General features: G+C 32.1%; 1 protein-coding gene across 1 annotated transcript in view; it reads left to right on the top strand.

Moving 5' to 3' along the window:
- Positions 1-2,387, top strand: part of LOC127734217 (cytochrome P450 2U1-like) — a 29,283-nt gene extending 26,896 nt beyond the window's left edge. The window contains exons 3-4 of the mRNA XM_052243973.1: positions 1,003-1,443; positions 1,701-2,387. Of these exons, the coding sequence (XP_052099933.1) occupies positions 1,003-1,443; positions 1,701-1,882 (623 nt within the window). The 3' untranslated portion in view covers positions 1,883-2,387. The remainder of the gene's footprint in view (positions 1-1,002; positions 1,444-1,700) is intronic.
- The last annotated feature ends 16,332 nt before the right edge of the window (positions 2,388-18,719 follow it).

Genomic DNA, 18,719 nt, shown 5'->3' with positions numbered 1-18,719 from the left:
TCGGCCACCGAGGCCCCCTATTATGAAACAAACGTGTTATGTTATTATGAAACAATGAATTCGTCGAGGATTAATGTTTATTGAAAAATAATACAGCCAAATAAAGTTGTAACTGTATTTACAAACTTTCATTCGTGTAGATAAACTGCACTTAAAAACCCAAACCTTATATTTACACTAATAAGTTTGCATCAAATGATTATGCAACATTTATTATTGAATTGTTTTGCCAGAATAAAAAAAATATCCTTCGTTGAATTTTCATGTGAGATTTCAATATACTGGTACCCCTATTTCCTTGTTTTTATTTTTATAAGAGTATTGTGTTTGTGTTTTTTTTTTCATTTGATTTACATGCTATTAATTTATAAATATGATCATTTAATGTTTAAATATACAACTCTAAATTACTATTGTACTTTTTATTTACGCTTTCATTGGTATATTATGTTTGAATAAAACCAAAAACAGACAAGCAAACGAACGAACGAACGAACGAACAAAAACTTAAAAAAAAATAAAAACAGACATAGTCCATTCATACAAACACTTCAGTAAGAATATATTCAAATATTCAATAGTAAAACGTATTTTATGGAAAAAACAGTATATAAAAAAGAGTACATTATGCTTAAATATTTAAGGGTATTTTTTATGAAAAAATAGTATGAAGAAACCATAGAGCAAAAACAAAAATAGTAGTCGAAGAAAGACGAGAAAACACCGTGAACAGACAACCCCCCCCCCCCCCCCCCCCCAAAAAAAAAAAAAAAAAAAACCGAAGCGACAAAACAACAAAACTTTTGCACAGAATAACACCTACCCCAGCAAAAACCGGAGATAAACTCGACTGTTCCAGGAGGGTTAGCAATACCTGCTCCAAAAGTGGCACTCGTCGATATATGTAATGATCTTTAAAAAGCCTTTTTACACTAGAAAATTTTTAACAGAATATTTTGAACATGCTCGAGAGGAATAATGTGGCAATTTTTTTTTCTACAGATAAGCAGCTGACTGCAGTTGTTGGTGACCTTTTCTCAACAGGAACAGAAACCACATCAACAACAATTATGTGGGCAATCCTGTACCTAATTCGCAATAAACATATTCAAGATAAGATGCACCAAGAAATTGTAGACGTTGTCGGACATTCCCGTTTACCAAATATGGCAGACAAACCATGTCTACCGTATTGTGAGGCGGTTATTCTTGAGTCATTACGATTAGGAAACATAGTTCCGTTTGCGATTCCATACTATGTGACAGAGGACTTTATATACAAAGGATATACGTTTCCTAAAGGCGCCATTATATTTCTTAGCATTGATTCTGCTTTGTCAAGTGAGGAAACATTTCCGAACAGCGATGAATTTAATCCAGACCGTTTCATTGATGCAGATGGCAATCTACATGGTCAAGAGAAAATTTTAGCTTTTTCAGCAGGTACATAGAATACAAATTTCTTTTCATTAGAATTAATGATTGAAAAATAGTGAAATTTTTCATTCAAGATGTTGTCAATAATGATAAATAACACTATTCTATTAGTCAGCATTGAATGATAAGCTGGTATATTCGTTTTAGTAAGCATTAGCTTGAAAAAGTAGCTTGCCTCGCACGCTTTTTAGTAAATGCTTGGGCTATTCTTCAACTAGTTTATTCTACTTTTTTGTCCGACATTTTAATGTTTCTAATTACAGGTAGGAGGGTTTGTCTTGGGGAATCTTTAGCCAGAATGGAGTTGTTTCTTTATCTGACTTCAATGGTGCAAAGATACGAGTTTCTATCACCGGAAGGACAGGATCCACCCTCTACTGAAGGACACCTGGGTATAACTCGCACACCGTTACCATATAACTGTAGAGCTATTCTACGTAACTGACCTTGGTAGAACTCGCACACATATAACTGTAGCTCAAAACTAGAGATATTCTACGTAACTGACCTTGGTAGAACTTGCACATATATAACTGTAGCTCAACACTAGAGATATTCTACGTAACTGACCTTGGTAGAACTCGCACACATATAACTGTAGCTCAAAACTAGAGATGTCCTACGTTACTGACAATTTAGCATTGATTTGAACGAGACAGAAATCCCGAAAATCTGGAGCCTATATTTATTAATGTTGTGTATTTTAATTACTTCAGATTCATTCATTGTGTGGGTACTAATTTTCGTGGATTGAGGAAATATTGTGTTTTCTACGATATTTGATTTCGCGGAATTGTCAAATTCTGCATACAAACCTTTACAAAATATGTTGAACATTTAAATTCGTGCTTTACATGTACTCACGACAGCCACGAAAATTGGTACTCCATGAATAATAATGAATCCACAGTAAAGTATTTTGATTATATTAAAATGTCATCTTAACAGAACTTTGTTAACTTTGGCCGTGCCCAATTTAAATATAGTTCATCCCAATTTTTCCTTCACACGGATGTGAAGTGAAATTGTTACCATTATTACAATTGTCTTACAGATATGAAACAACCTGGACTTCTCTTTTAGTTTATAACAACTATAGACATCACCGGGTGTTTACTTCCATGAGCAACACGACGGTGCCATATGTGGAGCAGGATCTGCTTACCCTTCCGGAGCACCTGAGATCAACCCCGGTTTTTGGTGTGACTCGTGTTGCTCAGTTTTTAATTTTCTATGTTGTGTTTTGTGTTTTGTGTACTGTTGTTTGTCTTTTGGTCTTTTTCCTTTTTGCCATTGTATAATCAGTTTATTTTCAATTTATGACTTAAAATGTCCCTTCGGTATCTTTCGCCTCTCTCTCTCTCTCTTTAGGCTTCTTGTGATTATTTTCAATGTTTATAAAATCATATTTATTATCTATTTAGTGTCAAAAGTCTCCTAATATACTATGCAAATAGTGAATGTGTGTATTTTCCTGTCTGTCTTGATTAAGTGCAAATAATTAATAAATACATAACCATAATTTAAACCCGCTGCATTTTTGTGCACCTGTCCTAAGTCAGGAGCCTGTTTTTCAGTGGTTGTCGTTTGTTGGTGTGGTTCATAAGTGTTTCTCGTTTTTTTTTTATATAGATTAGACCGTTGGTTTTCCTGTTTGATTTGTTTTACCCTAGTCTTTTTGGGACCCTTTTATAGCTTGCTGTTCGGTGCGAGCCAAGGCTCCGTGTTGAAGTCCGTACTTTGACCTATAATTGTTTACTTTTTACACATTGTGACTTGGATGAATAGTTGTCTCATTGGCACTCATACCACATCTTCTTATTTATATATAATCGCATCAATTTGATACCAAATTTATCAAGGTTCTCATGTATTTTAGTAAGTTAACTATTTTATGACAGAAAAGTACCCATCGATCTTTACACAAGGATATAATAATAGTTCTATAGAATCCAATTGAATTTTACAGACTGCACTATTGACTATGATTTCAAAATTAAATATAATTAACTATGTTCCTTAAGGTCATTTGCTTCATTTCGTTTCATATAGACTCTAATTTGTAAGTATTTTGACTAATATTATTTTTATTTGAGAACGTTTTGCGAAATTTTTGGTTGATTTGTTAAATTGGCTTATCATATTCAGTGCTTCTAAAAGAAATATATACTTGTTACAATTAGCTATTACCCATTGCTATTTCAACCCATGATCAACTCGCGTAGGTACGAACAGAAACATATTTAGGTGTCAGACTACCAATTACTCCCTCCAATTTAAGGTATTTTCTATTAAAGTCATACATTACAGTCAGTTTAAATTGAGCTGTGAATATTGTAAGTTAAGTCGCATTATGCTCAGATAGGATTTGTTTTACTACAAATTGACCAAGGATTAAGGTAGATAGGGTGTCTTCCTCCATCTTGGATTTTGAAATACCAGAAAACAATCGGTCTAGATCTTTGAGAAAATGTGCAAATTTTGAGAGTAGTAGGTAATTCATGTGTAAGAATTCTCATTTTGATATAGAAAATGGCATGTTTTATCATATTTCTGGTTGTTTTTTACAAAAAACAGAATACTTGTGTTTGATTCAATTTTTCCAACTTTGCCACGTAAGGGGAGGCAACTCAAATGTAAGGGCAGATAATTCAGATAAAGTTACTTTTACAATAGAACGTGTTAGGAATTTACCTATTTTATTATGTAGCAAGAAAACGGGTCCCGTGACCCCGTTTTTTTCTTTTTCTTATCTGAAAGCATAATATTAGAGCTATCTTCTCATATTTTATCTCAAAATTCTATGGTGTAGTTTTCGTTTTATGGCAGAAAATTAGGTTTTCCATGCATAATCTATACAAAATCTGTCAATTTTGTAAAACCTGTAGCGTGAAAATAAGCCCCGTGACCCATTCTTTTTATTATTAAAAAAAAAAAAGCATGACATAAACTACATTTTGGCAAATCATTAAAATATTCTATGGATTATAATTTAGACACCCCATCTACCTTAAGAATAAAGCAAAACAAAAGATTTTTGATCAACTTTTTTTGCTCTTTAAAGCGAAAAGCGGTGAAACCCCAAAATCAGAAAACATTTGATTTTTTTGTCTTAACTGATCATTTGGAATGATAGTAGCCTCATTTCAATCTATTTTTTTGGCAAAAGTCACATATTGCAAATTTCGAGCCATAAACCTGAATTTGTGCTATTTAGCTTCCCCCCTGACAATATGCTTTCATATAAAAAATGTCCTAAATTGTTATGAATTCGCAGTAAGTTGTTTCTGTGGTATTTTAAAAACATTAAAACATACGTTGTTTACCACCAAAAAAAAAAACTTGTCGTCATGAAGATTTAATGAATTTGTTTGATTTTTACCCCTTATATCATTGCGTCATACCATGTATTTGACATATAATATAGCCTAATGAATTGTTAGTCTTGTATTATTTTTAATTTTAGTTTCTTGTGTACAATTTGGAGTTTAGTATGGCGTTCATTATCACTGAACTAGTATATATATTTGTTTAGGGGCCAGCTGAAGGACGCCTCCGGGTGCGGGAATTTCTCGCTGCATTGAAGACCTGTTGGTGGCCTTCTGCTGTTGTCTGTTCTGTGGTCGGGTTGTTGTCTCTTTGACACATTCCCCATTTCCATTCTCAATTTTAATGAAAACAGTGCATAAACTCTCCACAATCCCATTTATTGTCTCAAATGAAAGTTTTCTACCTTAAGTTTTATTGACTGATAGTAAATAAAAACAGTTTAATGACCATAACTGCACTTTTGATCAATTAATAGTCCCATTACTGAAACCTTGTGAAAAAAGGGGGGTCATTATTTCTTGACTCTTCAAAACCTTGGATTTTTTACTAAACTCATTGAAAAAAAATAGTGGAAAGTCTTTAAAGCAGTAGGACAAACAAGAAAAAATCAACCAAACCTGATCTTGATATTGAAAGTTTATTTTGCTGTAGTCCAAAATGAAATTTTCAAGTATTTTCTATTAAAGTCATACATTACAGTCAGTTTAAATTGAGCTGTGAATATTGTAAGTTAAGTCGCATTATGCTCAGATAGGATTTGCTTTACTACAAATTGACCAAGGATTAAGAATAAAGCAAAACAAAAGATTTTTGATCAACTTTTTTGCTCTTTAGGTGTCAGACTACCAATTACTCCCTCCAATTTAGAACGTATGTAAAAGTAGGCATACTCGGACAAAATATAGTGCATTTGATATCATTGTTTACTTAAACTAACCAACAAATTTGCAGAAATGAAACTTTTAGTATAAGAGAAATATATTAAGACCATTTTGAGCCAAAATTTACTTGTCTATGAGTTTGCATTAAACATTGAGGATTAATGCGCTCCATGGTATACTAATTTAAGATTTCCAGAAAAATAGGGGTTATTTTTAGTGATACCTCAGTTCGGGAGGTCTCTTCTTTCTTATAAAATTTTAAAGGTATGTTGAAAATTGGCATGTAGAAAGGTGATATGTACGAATCGGGATAAACCTGGTTTCTATGAAGTTAAACTTAAGGTAAAATATTTAGAAAGCTGTGAAAATTGCAAAATTTGGTTGAGCAGATAGGGATTTTTAATTGGTGGTCTGCATCCTATATACTACACATGTCTCTTGTATGAATGATCAAAATAAACGCCTTGATAACAAATCGAATTATATATAGTTATAAGAAGATGTGGTATGAGTGCCAATGAGACAACTCTCCGTCCAAGTCAAAATTTATAAAAGTAAACCATTATAGGTCAAAGTACGGTCTTCCACAAGGAGCCTTGGCTCACACCGAACATCAAGCTATAAAGGGCCCAAAATTTAATAGTGTAAAACCATTCAAACGGAAAAACCAACGGTCTAATCTATATAAAAAACGAGAAACGAGAAACACTTATGAACCACATCAACAAACGACAACTACTGAACATCAGATTCCTGACTTAGGACAGGTGCAAACAATTGCAGCGGGTTTAAACGTTTTAATGGTACCAAACGTATAAAGTAAAATAACAAAAATACCAAACTCCAAGGAAAATTCAAAATAGAAAGTTTCTTATCAAATGGCAAAATCAAAAGCTCCAACACATCAAACGAATGGTAAACAATTGTAATATTTCTGACTTGATATAGGCATTTCCTGTAGAAAATGGTGGATTAAACCTGGTATTATAGCTAGCTAAACCTTTCACTTGTATGACAGTCGCATAGAATTCCATTATATTGACAACAATGTGTGATCAAAACAAACAGACATAATAGGTAAAAATGTCAAAAATTGGGGTTCAGCAGTCAACATTGTGTTATTATCTCAAACTCTATAAAAAAAACCCAACTATGTCAACAAAGAAAAACAAAATGGCCTAGAAACTCTTATATAGACAAAGCACATAAGCAAAAATGAAAGACAAGAATACAAAAATGACCATAGCACAATACAACAATGGCGGGATGTATATAAATACAGGGATACTACCAAAAATGGACTAAACAGTAAAGGTTAAAAATATACAAAGAAAAGAAAAATAAAAAGAGCACTATAACACGTGATTAAGACGATAACCAACGTGAGTACCTAGAATCTATACTTCCAGATCATCATTTATTATAAGAGAATTTGACACGAAATATTTATCAACAAGGTCTTTGTATCTTCCGATAAAATTTTTTTGAAAAAGGACGAGATTTTCTTTGACATAACCCTGGTTCATCAACTTTCTGCTCAGACACTGGTGACGTTTTATAAAGTCTGAGTAGCAGCTGCAATATCTTTGAATACCGAATGAGTTTAGAAATGTATATTCCATATGCTGGAAAAGTTGGTATATTGCTGCGAAGGTGAGAGAAATTTATAATTTCAAAATTAAAATCGTCTCGTTTGTCATAGATTCTGGTACTGAGATGACCGCTTATGTCAAATTCGAGGTATCAATCTAAAAATGTGGCGGAAGAAGCCGTGTCTGTTATTTCTATATATATATATTATATAAGGATTTTATAATTATTCAAATGATCAAGGCATAGACAGATGGTGATAATAGATAACAAGAATGCACACGCTGAAATGTCTCGCCTTCTATACGGACCACTGAATTTATGTTGATAGTCCTACATATAAAGTTTTAAAAGTATCACATTAACATTTATGATCCAAGAAAATGAGGTCAAGGTCAAATAAACAAAGCCTGAAATACATGTACACCTTTAATACAATCATTCCATACACCGAATATAGATGACTTATTGCTTATACTAGTAGCATAAAAGAAACAGACCAAACCATTTAAATTTTATATTGACCAATGAACCATAAAAATGAGGTCAAGGTCAGATGAACTCTGCCAGACAGACATGTACACCTTTAAATCATTACATGCATCAAATATAGTTGACCTATTGCTTATAGTATCTAAGAAACAAAGTTAACCAGGAAAACTGAACATTGACCAATGAACCATGCAAATAAGGTAAAAGTCAGATGATACCTGCCAGACAAACATATACACCTTACAATCATTCCATACATCAAATATAGTTGACATATTGCTTAAATTTAAGAAAAACAGACCAAAACACAAAAACTTAACATAAAGCAATGAACCATGAAAATGAGGTCGAGGTCAAATAAAACCTGCCAGACTGACATGTACATCATAAAATATTTCCATACACCAAATATAGCTGACCTATTTCATACAGTATTAATAAAACATTTTAAATCCTCTGAAATTTGTTAGCCCAAGTATTAAACAATATAATTTTTGGCTCTTGTTTTTATGCTTAGAATGTAGCATTTCTTTGCGTTGAACCTGATTCCCCAGTTATTTGCCCATACTTCTAGGTTCTTGATTAGTATTTCTGCCTTTCCTTTACTGTCGCTGATGAGTTTGCCTTTGTTCTTTAGTGGTGACACTCCAATGTTGTCATTTTTCCGGGATTTGATATATTTCCAGAATGGTTTGGTGTTATTAGTTTCTAAACCTTTTAGTATGTTATCATTGATATATGTTCATTAAGCTTTCCTAATCTGTCTCTTGATTTCGTTTTGGAAGTGCCTATAATTAGTCCAGTCTTTTGTGCGCTTTGTTTGTTGGTAAAGTCTGCTTTTCTTTTTAAATAACTTCCTTATTTTGTGTGTTATCAAGGGGAGGCTGTTTTTTGAGCGAATTTCTTTGGATGGTATGTACTTGTCCATACTTTGGAATAGTTCTTTTTTTAAATGTGTCACTCATTTCTTGGACATTTGAGCCTTGATTGTACATCTGCTTTATCCTTGATGGTGTTTTGATGGCGTCTTCATTTAGTTTCTCCCAATTTGCCTTTGAATAGATGTAGACTTTTCTTGGTTTACTGCGTTGATAGTATGGCTTAGTGTCACAATCTGTTATTACCATTTCGTGGTCTGGTTTGCCTGGTGCATTTTTTCTTATGTTTTTACTAGAGATGGATTTGTAGTTAGCACTATATCATGAAGGTTGTACTCTCTTGTTGGAAGTTTATGGATTTGGGTTAGTTGAAATGAAGCTGTTCATTCCATGAGTTTGGTTTTGATTTCTTTATCATTTGCGTTTGATATCTTGCAACGGGAAGTCCCGATCTTCAAAGGAGAATATGATGCTCAGAGGGGAATATGAAGTTGTGTTCAATGTCACGTGGGATACTAGTCTCAACCAATCAAATATTGATAAAGCTATCAATATGTACATACAGTGGAATAATATATTATGTCAGATATCAAACGCACCATACCGTAGATGTATGGGTTTATACTTCTATGACCATACAAATATCGTTTTTTTAGACAGGTACATGGTGCTGGGTAGACCTAAACTTTTTAAAGGTCCATTAGCATTTCTCTTGTAAAAAATCTGCTTTACTTTCAATAAGGTACTCAGAGAGTAGCTTTTTTTGAAACATTGATATTTATTTTAGATTTTTTTATTACCTGAACACGTATAACAAAATTTACGGGATCTATATTCTTTTACTAAAAGGTACTCAGAGAGTAGCTTTTTTGAAACATTTGATATTTATTTTAGATTTTGTTATTACCTGAACACGCATAACAAAATTTACGGGATCTATTTTCTTTTACTAAAAATAAAGCAGGTAATTTCAATGAATGAAGTCTTGCTCAACTAATTTGTTGTTATTTGAGGACGCATATTTGAGACATTTCTGCATAAATGTTTATTTTCATTTTTGTTTCATGCTGATTTCAAAGGCCTCATGCGCATCCACCCTTCCCTTATTTTAACTGGATCAGGAATGGTCGCCCCCTTACAATTTAAAATTGTACTAACTTCTTTTTCGCTTTCATTGTTTCAACACAATACATCTGTTTTGGAATACCAGCTGTAACACGTGATAATGTACAGGTTATTATTTTCAACATAACCTCGTAAGAGAGTAATATTAATAATAACCTTTAAACTGGGTGTTCTCGTATAATTATTCTAATATAAAAGGTATTGTGAACATATTAAATTCATGGATAGATACTGAAACACAAATTAAAAAAAAAGTAAGTACAATTCTAAATTCGTCAATTCGTTTTTCAAATCAACAAAACAGCTGCATTTAACAGGTTGGAAACATTTCCTTGTACGGACATGTATTATTTAGCATACTTATGCTCCCGTCAATGCATGTACTAGTGTTTGTTTACAACTAAAGCATTTTTTTATATTGGCGATTGACCAATCCACTGAATGATTTCCAATGCATGATGGACTAGTATGCGTTTACAGTTGTCTATAACTGACATACTTCTTGATTTTTCACTGATTGCCAGAAAATAATTGTTCGTACTTTTGCTTCATTTGTATTTACATTTACTGAGCACGATATACAATTATAAAAATAACGAACCGCGATTTGTGTTCAATCAAAATATCAATTTGTTTTGTTAACAATTTCAATTTTTTCACGTAAACGACCGGATTCATATAATTCTTGAATGATTTTGAGTCTTCAATGTGAAATGTAAAAAACAGGCCCCTGACATACTGTAATTGCGTGAAATCTTTGTTGCCGACAGCCAGTGATACACACGATAACATTTAAATACCATGTGTCCATGTCCACGCTGTTATGAAATTGTATAAACTGCCGACGTCCATTTGTGTGTGTGTGTGTGTGTGTAAGTTGGATCAATTTAAAAAAAAAAGGAAGATGCTTTCTGAAAAAAATTTGAAAGGAAAAAAATACTTTATTTCAGAAAAAAAGAGGAAAAAAAATAAATGTTGATTTACATTCAAAATTAGGGACAAATTACGACCCTGAGATTACAAAATAGAGGTCTTATTTGACATTGACTGTTTTAGCTTTTGCCTTTCAAGAATAAAAATCCTTGATTGATTGCACTTTATGCTGTTCCTGTGTTATAACTTGAGACCGCTTCAACTCCTTGAACCAATCTGGAATAATACATGAAGGGACTTAAAACTTCTAGTTGTATTCAATAATAACTTGATTTTTCAGTGTTATGGAGGTACTTATTTACTTTGATAAGTATTTCTTTCTTAATTTCTTTTTATTGCTGATCAGATTAAAAAACTGTTAACATGGCGTATTATTTAATTTGGAAGTTGAATGTCAGAATTCAGGCACCAATAGCCTCTCATTCAGTTCATTTTGTCTTTTTCCTCAATAATTTTTGTTATTACTAAAACTGATTCTTTTGGTTAGTAAGTCACAAACACTTTGAAAGTTAAAAAGTTAAAAAGGAAAAACAATATTTGGTTTATACATTATTTTCTCATTTTATAAACTTGGAATAGGAAAACATATTTGTAACCATTAATATGGTATAATTTTAAAACTGGTTCAATGAACAGAGCTGAAGATATATATACATATTTGAGGGTCTTTAGCTACCAGTTTAAGAACATACCTTTCTTATTTAAATATACAAAGTGAGTTAGGATCATAAGATTTGAAAGTATGGAGGATAACAAAAATCATGCTTAGCATTATCATGAGTGTGGATGGAATGCCTGTCTTCAAAATAACATTCAGTTAATGTAGTGTGTGTGTGTGTGTGTGTGTGGGGGGGGGGGGGGGGAGGGGGGGGGTTTAGATAGTATTAAGCCTAAGCTTTTCTTACAGTACTTGTAAATAAGAAATTTGTTGAATATTCAGTAAAAAGTAAAATAGCAAAATTACCGAACTCAAAATTCAAAACGGAAAGTCCTTTATCAATTGCAAAATCAGAGACTGTTGGAGACAGATTAAAATAAGCAATGTTGCTTGTTTCTGAATCCCATTGTTTATACTGTATTATATTATATAGCATGGTTTGACTTATCGAATAAAATATTGTTTAAACCAAAAGCTCAAACACATCAAACACATCAAACGAATGGAAAACAACTGTCATATTCCTGACTTGGTACAGGCATTTCCTTATGTAGAAAATTGTGGATTTAACCTGGTTTTATTGCTAGCTAAACCTCTCACTTGTATGACAGTCGCATAGATTTCCAATATACTGACAGCAATGTGTGAGCAAAACAAACAGACATAAAAGGTAAAATGGTAAAAAATTGGGATACAGCAGTCAACATTGTGTTATAATCTTAATCACTATAAAAAAAACCAAAAGAACACAGAAGGACATTTGGGAATATCATTTATGTGTTAAAAGGGTTACCAAAAAAGTATTTTTGAACACAAAGTCCCATTTTTTAAAAATCCTTTGGTTTATCAAAAGGAAAAAAGGTTACTTGTTTGCCTAATTTAAACAGATATGTTATGGATATTAGGACCAGTAACAATCACTTTTGAATAAACTAGTTTTTATTTTTTTAAACTTTCAAAGAATAGAAACTTTTATTTTTATTTAAATATTTATAAAACCTTTGATAGTGTAATAAAAGATTGTTAGTCATATGGATCTTCACAAAAATCAAGACATTTAATAATATCCTGTATATCTTGACTTGAAATATATTTGTGAGTGTGTATGTCAGATCAGCTGTCAAATTACTATTATTTACTTACTTGTTTGGAGACCATAGCAGTCTTCAGTAAAATATGACCTGGTTAGTTGATAGTTTGTCTCTCAACTGTTTTATTTTTCAAAAATGTTGGGAAAAGTTTCATATATGTGATAATTATTCTTGTAAAAAACAAATTCCCATATGGGTTAATGGATATATACAGATAAAAAAAAATAAACTTGACCTATTTATTGATGATCACGTGTTCTGTTTTTTTATTTATTTTGTTTGTTTTTAGCTCACCTGGCCTAAAAGGCCAAGTGAGCTTTTCTCATCACTTGGCGTCCGGCGTCCGGCGTCGTCCGTCGTCATTAACTTTTACGAAAATCTTCTCCTCTGAAACTACTGGACCAAATTTAACCAAACTTGGCCACAATTATCATTGGGGTATTTAGTTTGAAAAATGTGTCCGATGACCCAGCCTGCCAACCAAGATGGCCGCCATGGCTAAAAATAGAACATAGGGGTAAAATGTAGATTTTGGCCTATATCTCTGAAACCAAAGCATTAAGAGCAAATCTGACAGGGATAAAATTGTTCATCAGGTCAAGATCTATCTGCCCTGAAATTTTCAGACAAATCAGATAACCTATTGTTGGGTTGCTGCCCATGAATTGGTAATTTTAATAAAATTTTGCAGGTTTTGGTTATTATCTTGAATATTATTATAGATAAACTGTAAACAGCAATAATGTACAGCAAAGTAAGATCTACAAATAAGTCAACATGACCAAAATGGTCAATTGACCCCTTAAGGAGTTATTGCCCTTTATAGTCATTGTAACAATTTATTGTAAATTTTGTAATCTTTTCCAAAATTTTCTCCACTAAAACTACTGATACTAATTTAACCAAACTTGGCCACAATCATCATTAGGGTATCTAGTTTAAAAAATGTGTCCGATGTTCCGGCCTACCAACCAACATGGCCGACATGGCTAAAAATAGAACATAGGGGTAAAATGCAAGTTTTGTCTATTATGTTTTGAACCGTTATAAATAGAGAAAATCTGAAAGGAGCAAAAATGTTCAGAATAAACGGCTCTATTAATTGTCCATATACGTCAAAACTGTTAGACAAATTCTTATAGGAGTTATTGCCCATAAATGACAAATTTTACCATTTTTTTCATGTATGCTTATCATCATGAAAACTATGAAATTAAGAGAGAAACATTTTTTTCCTTTATGCCTTATATGATTTAAATTATAATAGATAAATAAACACGTTAAATCACAAAAATGATCAGCAAGGAAAGATCTATTAAAAAGTCAAATTTTGCCGATATAGTTAGTAGACTGTCACTCTTCATAGGAGTGATTGCCCTGAAATGAGGATTTGTTTACCCTCTTTTGTGTTTTAAGCAAAAACTAAAGAAGATAGAGAGAAACTAAACAGACTAAAAGATCAGTAATACAAGATCAACAAAATAAAGATTTGTGTCATGAAGCCTATTCTCGTCTACAATGTTGGCGAGTGTCCTTTGTTTGATATGCACATAGATCAAGGTGAGCAACACAGGCTCTTAAGAGTCTCTAGTTTTTTATACGCCCGTTTACGGGACGTATTATGGTATACCGTTGACCGTCTGTCCGTCTGTCCGTCCGTCTGTCCGTCCGTCCGTCGTCAACATGTCGGAAAAAGTAATGTTCATGTATGTGCATGAGAACCCCCCCCCCCAAAAAAAAAACCAAACAAAAAAAAAAAAAAAAAAAAAAATCCACACACACACACACACACACACTCAGAAAAGTAAGAATAGTCAGTGCATAGTCACGAATACGTTTCTGCTGCCAAGGGTTTTTCACAAGTATAGTAGTTACCAGAAAAGTTATAGTTTCCTATATACACCAAACAGTACATTTTACCTTTTTCATAAAATAAATACAAATTTCATAAGGCTGGGTCCAAATAGCTCTTTAACGTCCAACATCTTGCAAGTACGAAAAAGACCGTACGAAAGTATATTTTGTCTACATTTTGTAATTTCACAACTATTGAAAATTGATCATGCATTCGTTTTAAAAAATAAAAATTTTAGACAAGATAAAAGTTAAAAGATACTAAGTGAAAAAATAGACAGCCGCAAATGTTAAAATTCGCTTTGACGTCCGAAAAAAATAACACCCAACACGTGCATTGTAACTTTTAAAGCTAATGAAATTATTTTTTATGTCAAAAGAACGTGCGATATCATAAATAATTGTTTATCAAAACATAACAAACACGCCAGTAAAGAATGTTTAAGTATTCGATATTAAACAAAACACAAGGTTTATTCCTGTGCTAGTTTTTCTAATCATTTGATTCAGGCGTTGAGAACCTTTGGCGACCTCACAGTTTAAATGTCTATAATAAGTACCACGTGATAAGTGGGCGTTACAGACGAACATTCACCTAATCTGACCCAGTCAGTTGGTGATTTGAGCGCGCCAAGAAATGGTCTCGTCCATACTGTTATGAAAACGATAAATGAGTTTATACTCTCAAATATAGTCCCTAATAATGTTTATAATATCATGGTTTATTCTAAATACAATTTTGCAAACATACAAGTATGATGAATAATGAATTATTGTATGTTGATATGAGTTGCTCTAACATTGATAGCCTTCTTTACTGAGAGTACTGAAATAAATTTGTATAGTTTAGGTTGATCATATCAATACTGCACCACTTTGTAAAAAAAACCAAAACGTTTTAACCATATTTTACTCAGAATTTGTACTTGAACTATCAGCAAGACAAGCATCGATATACATGTAGCCATCAGAGGAGGATTCTTTATGTAGACCATTCCTAAAACGAACTAAATTCTACTTTATTAAACAAAATGGTAGCAGGATCAAAACCAAGGGTACCATTGAATTTTGTAATAGGCGTCTCGTTGTAGAATTTTAAATGACGTTCACAGGACTGTTAAAAGAACAAGAGTTAAAGCATCCTTCGCTTGTGTTATACTATTTTCTTTTTTATGAAAATATTTAATATTCTCACGTGTATATTCACCTCGCTTCTTCCGGACAAAATCTCTCGGAATAAAAGCACTCCTTCCAACATTTGTGATTTTCATTTGTTTGTTTACAATAAAAATGTGAAAGCCGGCTTCATTTTAACTTTTTATGAAAAAGTGTTATTTAATGAAGTGGTAAACATAGATCCCATTTCTAGAGACAGTCCCTGCTGATTTCACTTGCATTTCTCATTTGAACGTATTTCATATATGTACAACGTTATCAGAGTAGAATAAAGAAAACCACGTTTAGATATGATGGGTTTACATATACAGGAAAATAACAACGTCTGTATCACGTATGTAATAAGACATATGTTTCTAACCACGGATGAAAATCGTACGTTACAAGGCCTGTATAATATGTACGGTGATATTCTCCTGTGTATGTACAGAAAACTTACACTATCAAAAATATCGGCCAATTGAACTATGAAAACCTGTTAAAGTGTCAAAGTACATTTCCGTAAATGCACAAATCATTTGCTGTGTACCGATAAAATGATCAGAAAAGGGAAATTGAACTCCAACAAACTATAAATATTGCTGGTATTAAAACACACAATACGATACTGTAAAAGTTTTAACACATCACCCTGAGCAATAGATATGAATTTCAATGAACATATTAGACGTAAAACAATACATATACACACTTACACTTCTAGTTCCGGTGAATCTGTCTTTTTGGCTGTTAAAAAATGTATACGGAGAACATCTTTAATGCAGTTTATACATAGAGATAAAATATGGTTGAACCTTTAGTATTGTAACGAGTACACTGAACCAAAAATATATGAAACGGAACAAGCAAATTTTTGTTACAAATTCGTTCTTTAAAGATTGCATCAGTGTTTAATCCTCCTCGATAACAAAGTGAGCATATTAATTAACTTTACTGTATCGAAGATTCTAAACAGTGTTAAGCAAAGCTAAAAGTTCACGACATATTTTTGCTATAGTACCAACAGATGTTTTTGTTCGGAAGTTAACTGTGTTGATGTTTTATCTTCTGTACATTTTGATGGGCTATGTAACCCTTCTTTGTTAAACATGATTTATGTGTTTCATGGGAACTAACATCAGAGATGGACACCAAATTGTAATTTTACATTAATTGTTATATAGACGATGTCTGTCAAGTTGTAGTTTCATTTTATAATTTTCCAAGAGAATATTCAAGCATTTGTATAAGTTACATTTTTAAATCAATTTCTCAATATACATTTACTTTACAATATGGGTTAATACCTTAATTTTCGAAAAAGTACTGACGCAGCAATAAGAATGAATGCTCATTGACAATCATACCAGATCTCCTAATTTTTATATGCTACAAGATGTTCATATAATTTCAAATCCGAACAAATATTAGCATAACTCTAAGAAAATTTCAAATTTAATTGACCTAACAAGTTATTTAACACTATATTTTGTCAAATACAAATTCAGTAGTAAAAATCTAAATGCATTTATTATGCCAAAATTTCTAACGGGAAAAATTAGAACATATATGCGAAAATTCCCATAGATTATGTTAACAAAAGATAAAAAAAAAGTTACAATTTTAATTTTGAGGGCATTGGAGATTTTTTTGTACACGCTGATGAAATGTTTCATAGTTACTGTAAATCGAGTACCTAATAGAATATTGCACAATAAAAACAATTTTACAGTGCACTAGACTTCTTAGCGTGACAATAATATTTTTTTCATGAATATGAAATATTTGTCTAATTTAAAATTGTTTAAAACATAGTGATATATATCAGATTTCATCAGTTTGCACATATATGCATTTATTATAACTATATATGATTGTTATTTTGTATATCAATATTTTTAAACTTTATAGATGTCATGTGGTCTCTGGTGGAGAGTTGTTTCATTGGCAATTATACCACATCTTCTTATTCTTATATTAATGACTTAATGCCATATGACAATGCACATGGATATATCGTATTCTTGAGAAAGGTTTAATCTCTGTAAAAAAGACAAAACATACCCACTGTCAACACTCCGACATATACTAGTAAGTTTTTTATGTTCCTGATCGTGGCATTTGATAATGGATAAGAATTTGTTAAATTTCTGTTCGTAGCATTTGAAAATGGACATGGATATAGTGTATTTTTGAGAAAGGTTTACTTTCTGATATAGACCAAACATACCCTGTATTAATGCTCTGATAGGATAGCTTTGTTATGTTCCTGGTCGTGGCATTTGACATTGTATATGAATTTGTCACGTTTCTGTTCATGGCATTTGAAAAATGAACATATATATATCGTATTTTTAAGAAAGGTTTACTCTTTGCCATTGATTAAACATATCCACTATCAATACTCCGACATGGTTGTATTTTCATGTTTCTGTTCGTGGCATTTGAAAATGGACATGGATATACCGTGTTCGTGAGAAAGGTATACGATCTTCCATTGATTAAACATATCCACTATCAACACTCCGACATGGTATTTTTTTATGTTTCTGTTCGTGGCGTTTTACAATGGACATGGATATACCGTATTCTTGAGAAAGGTTTACTCTCTGTTGTAGATCAAACATATTCACTATCAAAAAATGGACATGGATATATCGTGTTCGTGAGAAAGGTATACGATCTTCCATTGATTAAACATATCCACTATCAACACTCCGACATGGTATTTTTTTATGTTTCTGTTCGTGACGTTTTACAATGGACATGGATATATCGTATTCTTGAGAAAAGTTTACTCTCTGTTATAGATCAAACATATTCACTATTAATACTCCGACATGGTTGGTTTTTTTTTTCATGTTTCTTTTCGTGGCATTTGAAAATTGATATGGATATATTGTATTCATGAGAAAGACAACTCTCTGTCATAGATAAAAAAATATCCAATATGAACACTCTGACATGGTAGTTTTTCATGTTTCTGGTCGTGGTTTTTAACAATGGACATGGATATATCTGAGAAATGTTAACCCTCTGTCATAAACCTTTTCTTTTGTCATTATTCTATATTTCATTTGTTAATTGAGTAGATAGTTATATATCATTTTAAACATACAATGTATCTAATTATATCTACACTTCGTAAACTATTTCTTGTCATCAAGGATGTCTCCAATGAAGCGAAAAACTAATCAATATATAGATATATATATAGATATGCAAATACAGTATCTTTCGTTCCTTATTATATGTTTGCTATTTATATTACGCTGAATATAGTTGAAATATCTGC

The sequence above is a fragment of the Mytilus californianus genome, unplaced genomic scaffold (genome assembly GCF_021869535.1).
Source record: "Mytilus californianus isolate M0D057914Y unplaced genomic scaffold, xbMytCali1.0.p SCAF_3, whole genome shotgun sequence".
In the NCBI taxonomy this organism is placed as follows: domain Eukaryota; kingdom Metazoa; phylum Mollusca; class Bivalvia; order Mytilida; family Mytilidae; genus Mytilus; species Mytilus californianus.
Note: the sequence above shows the minus strand (reverse complement) of the source record. Positions and strands in the feature narration are given on the sequence as shown.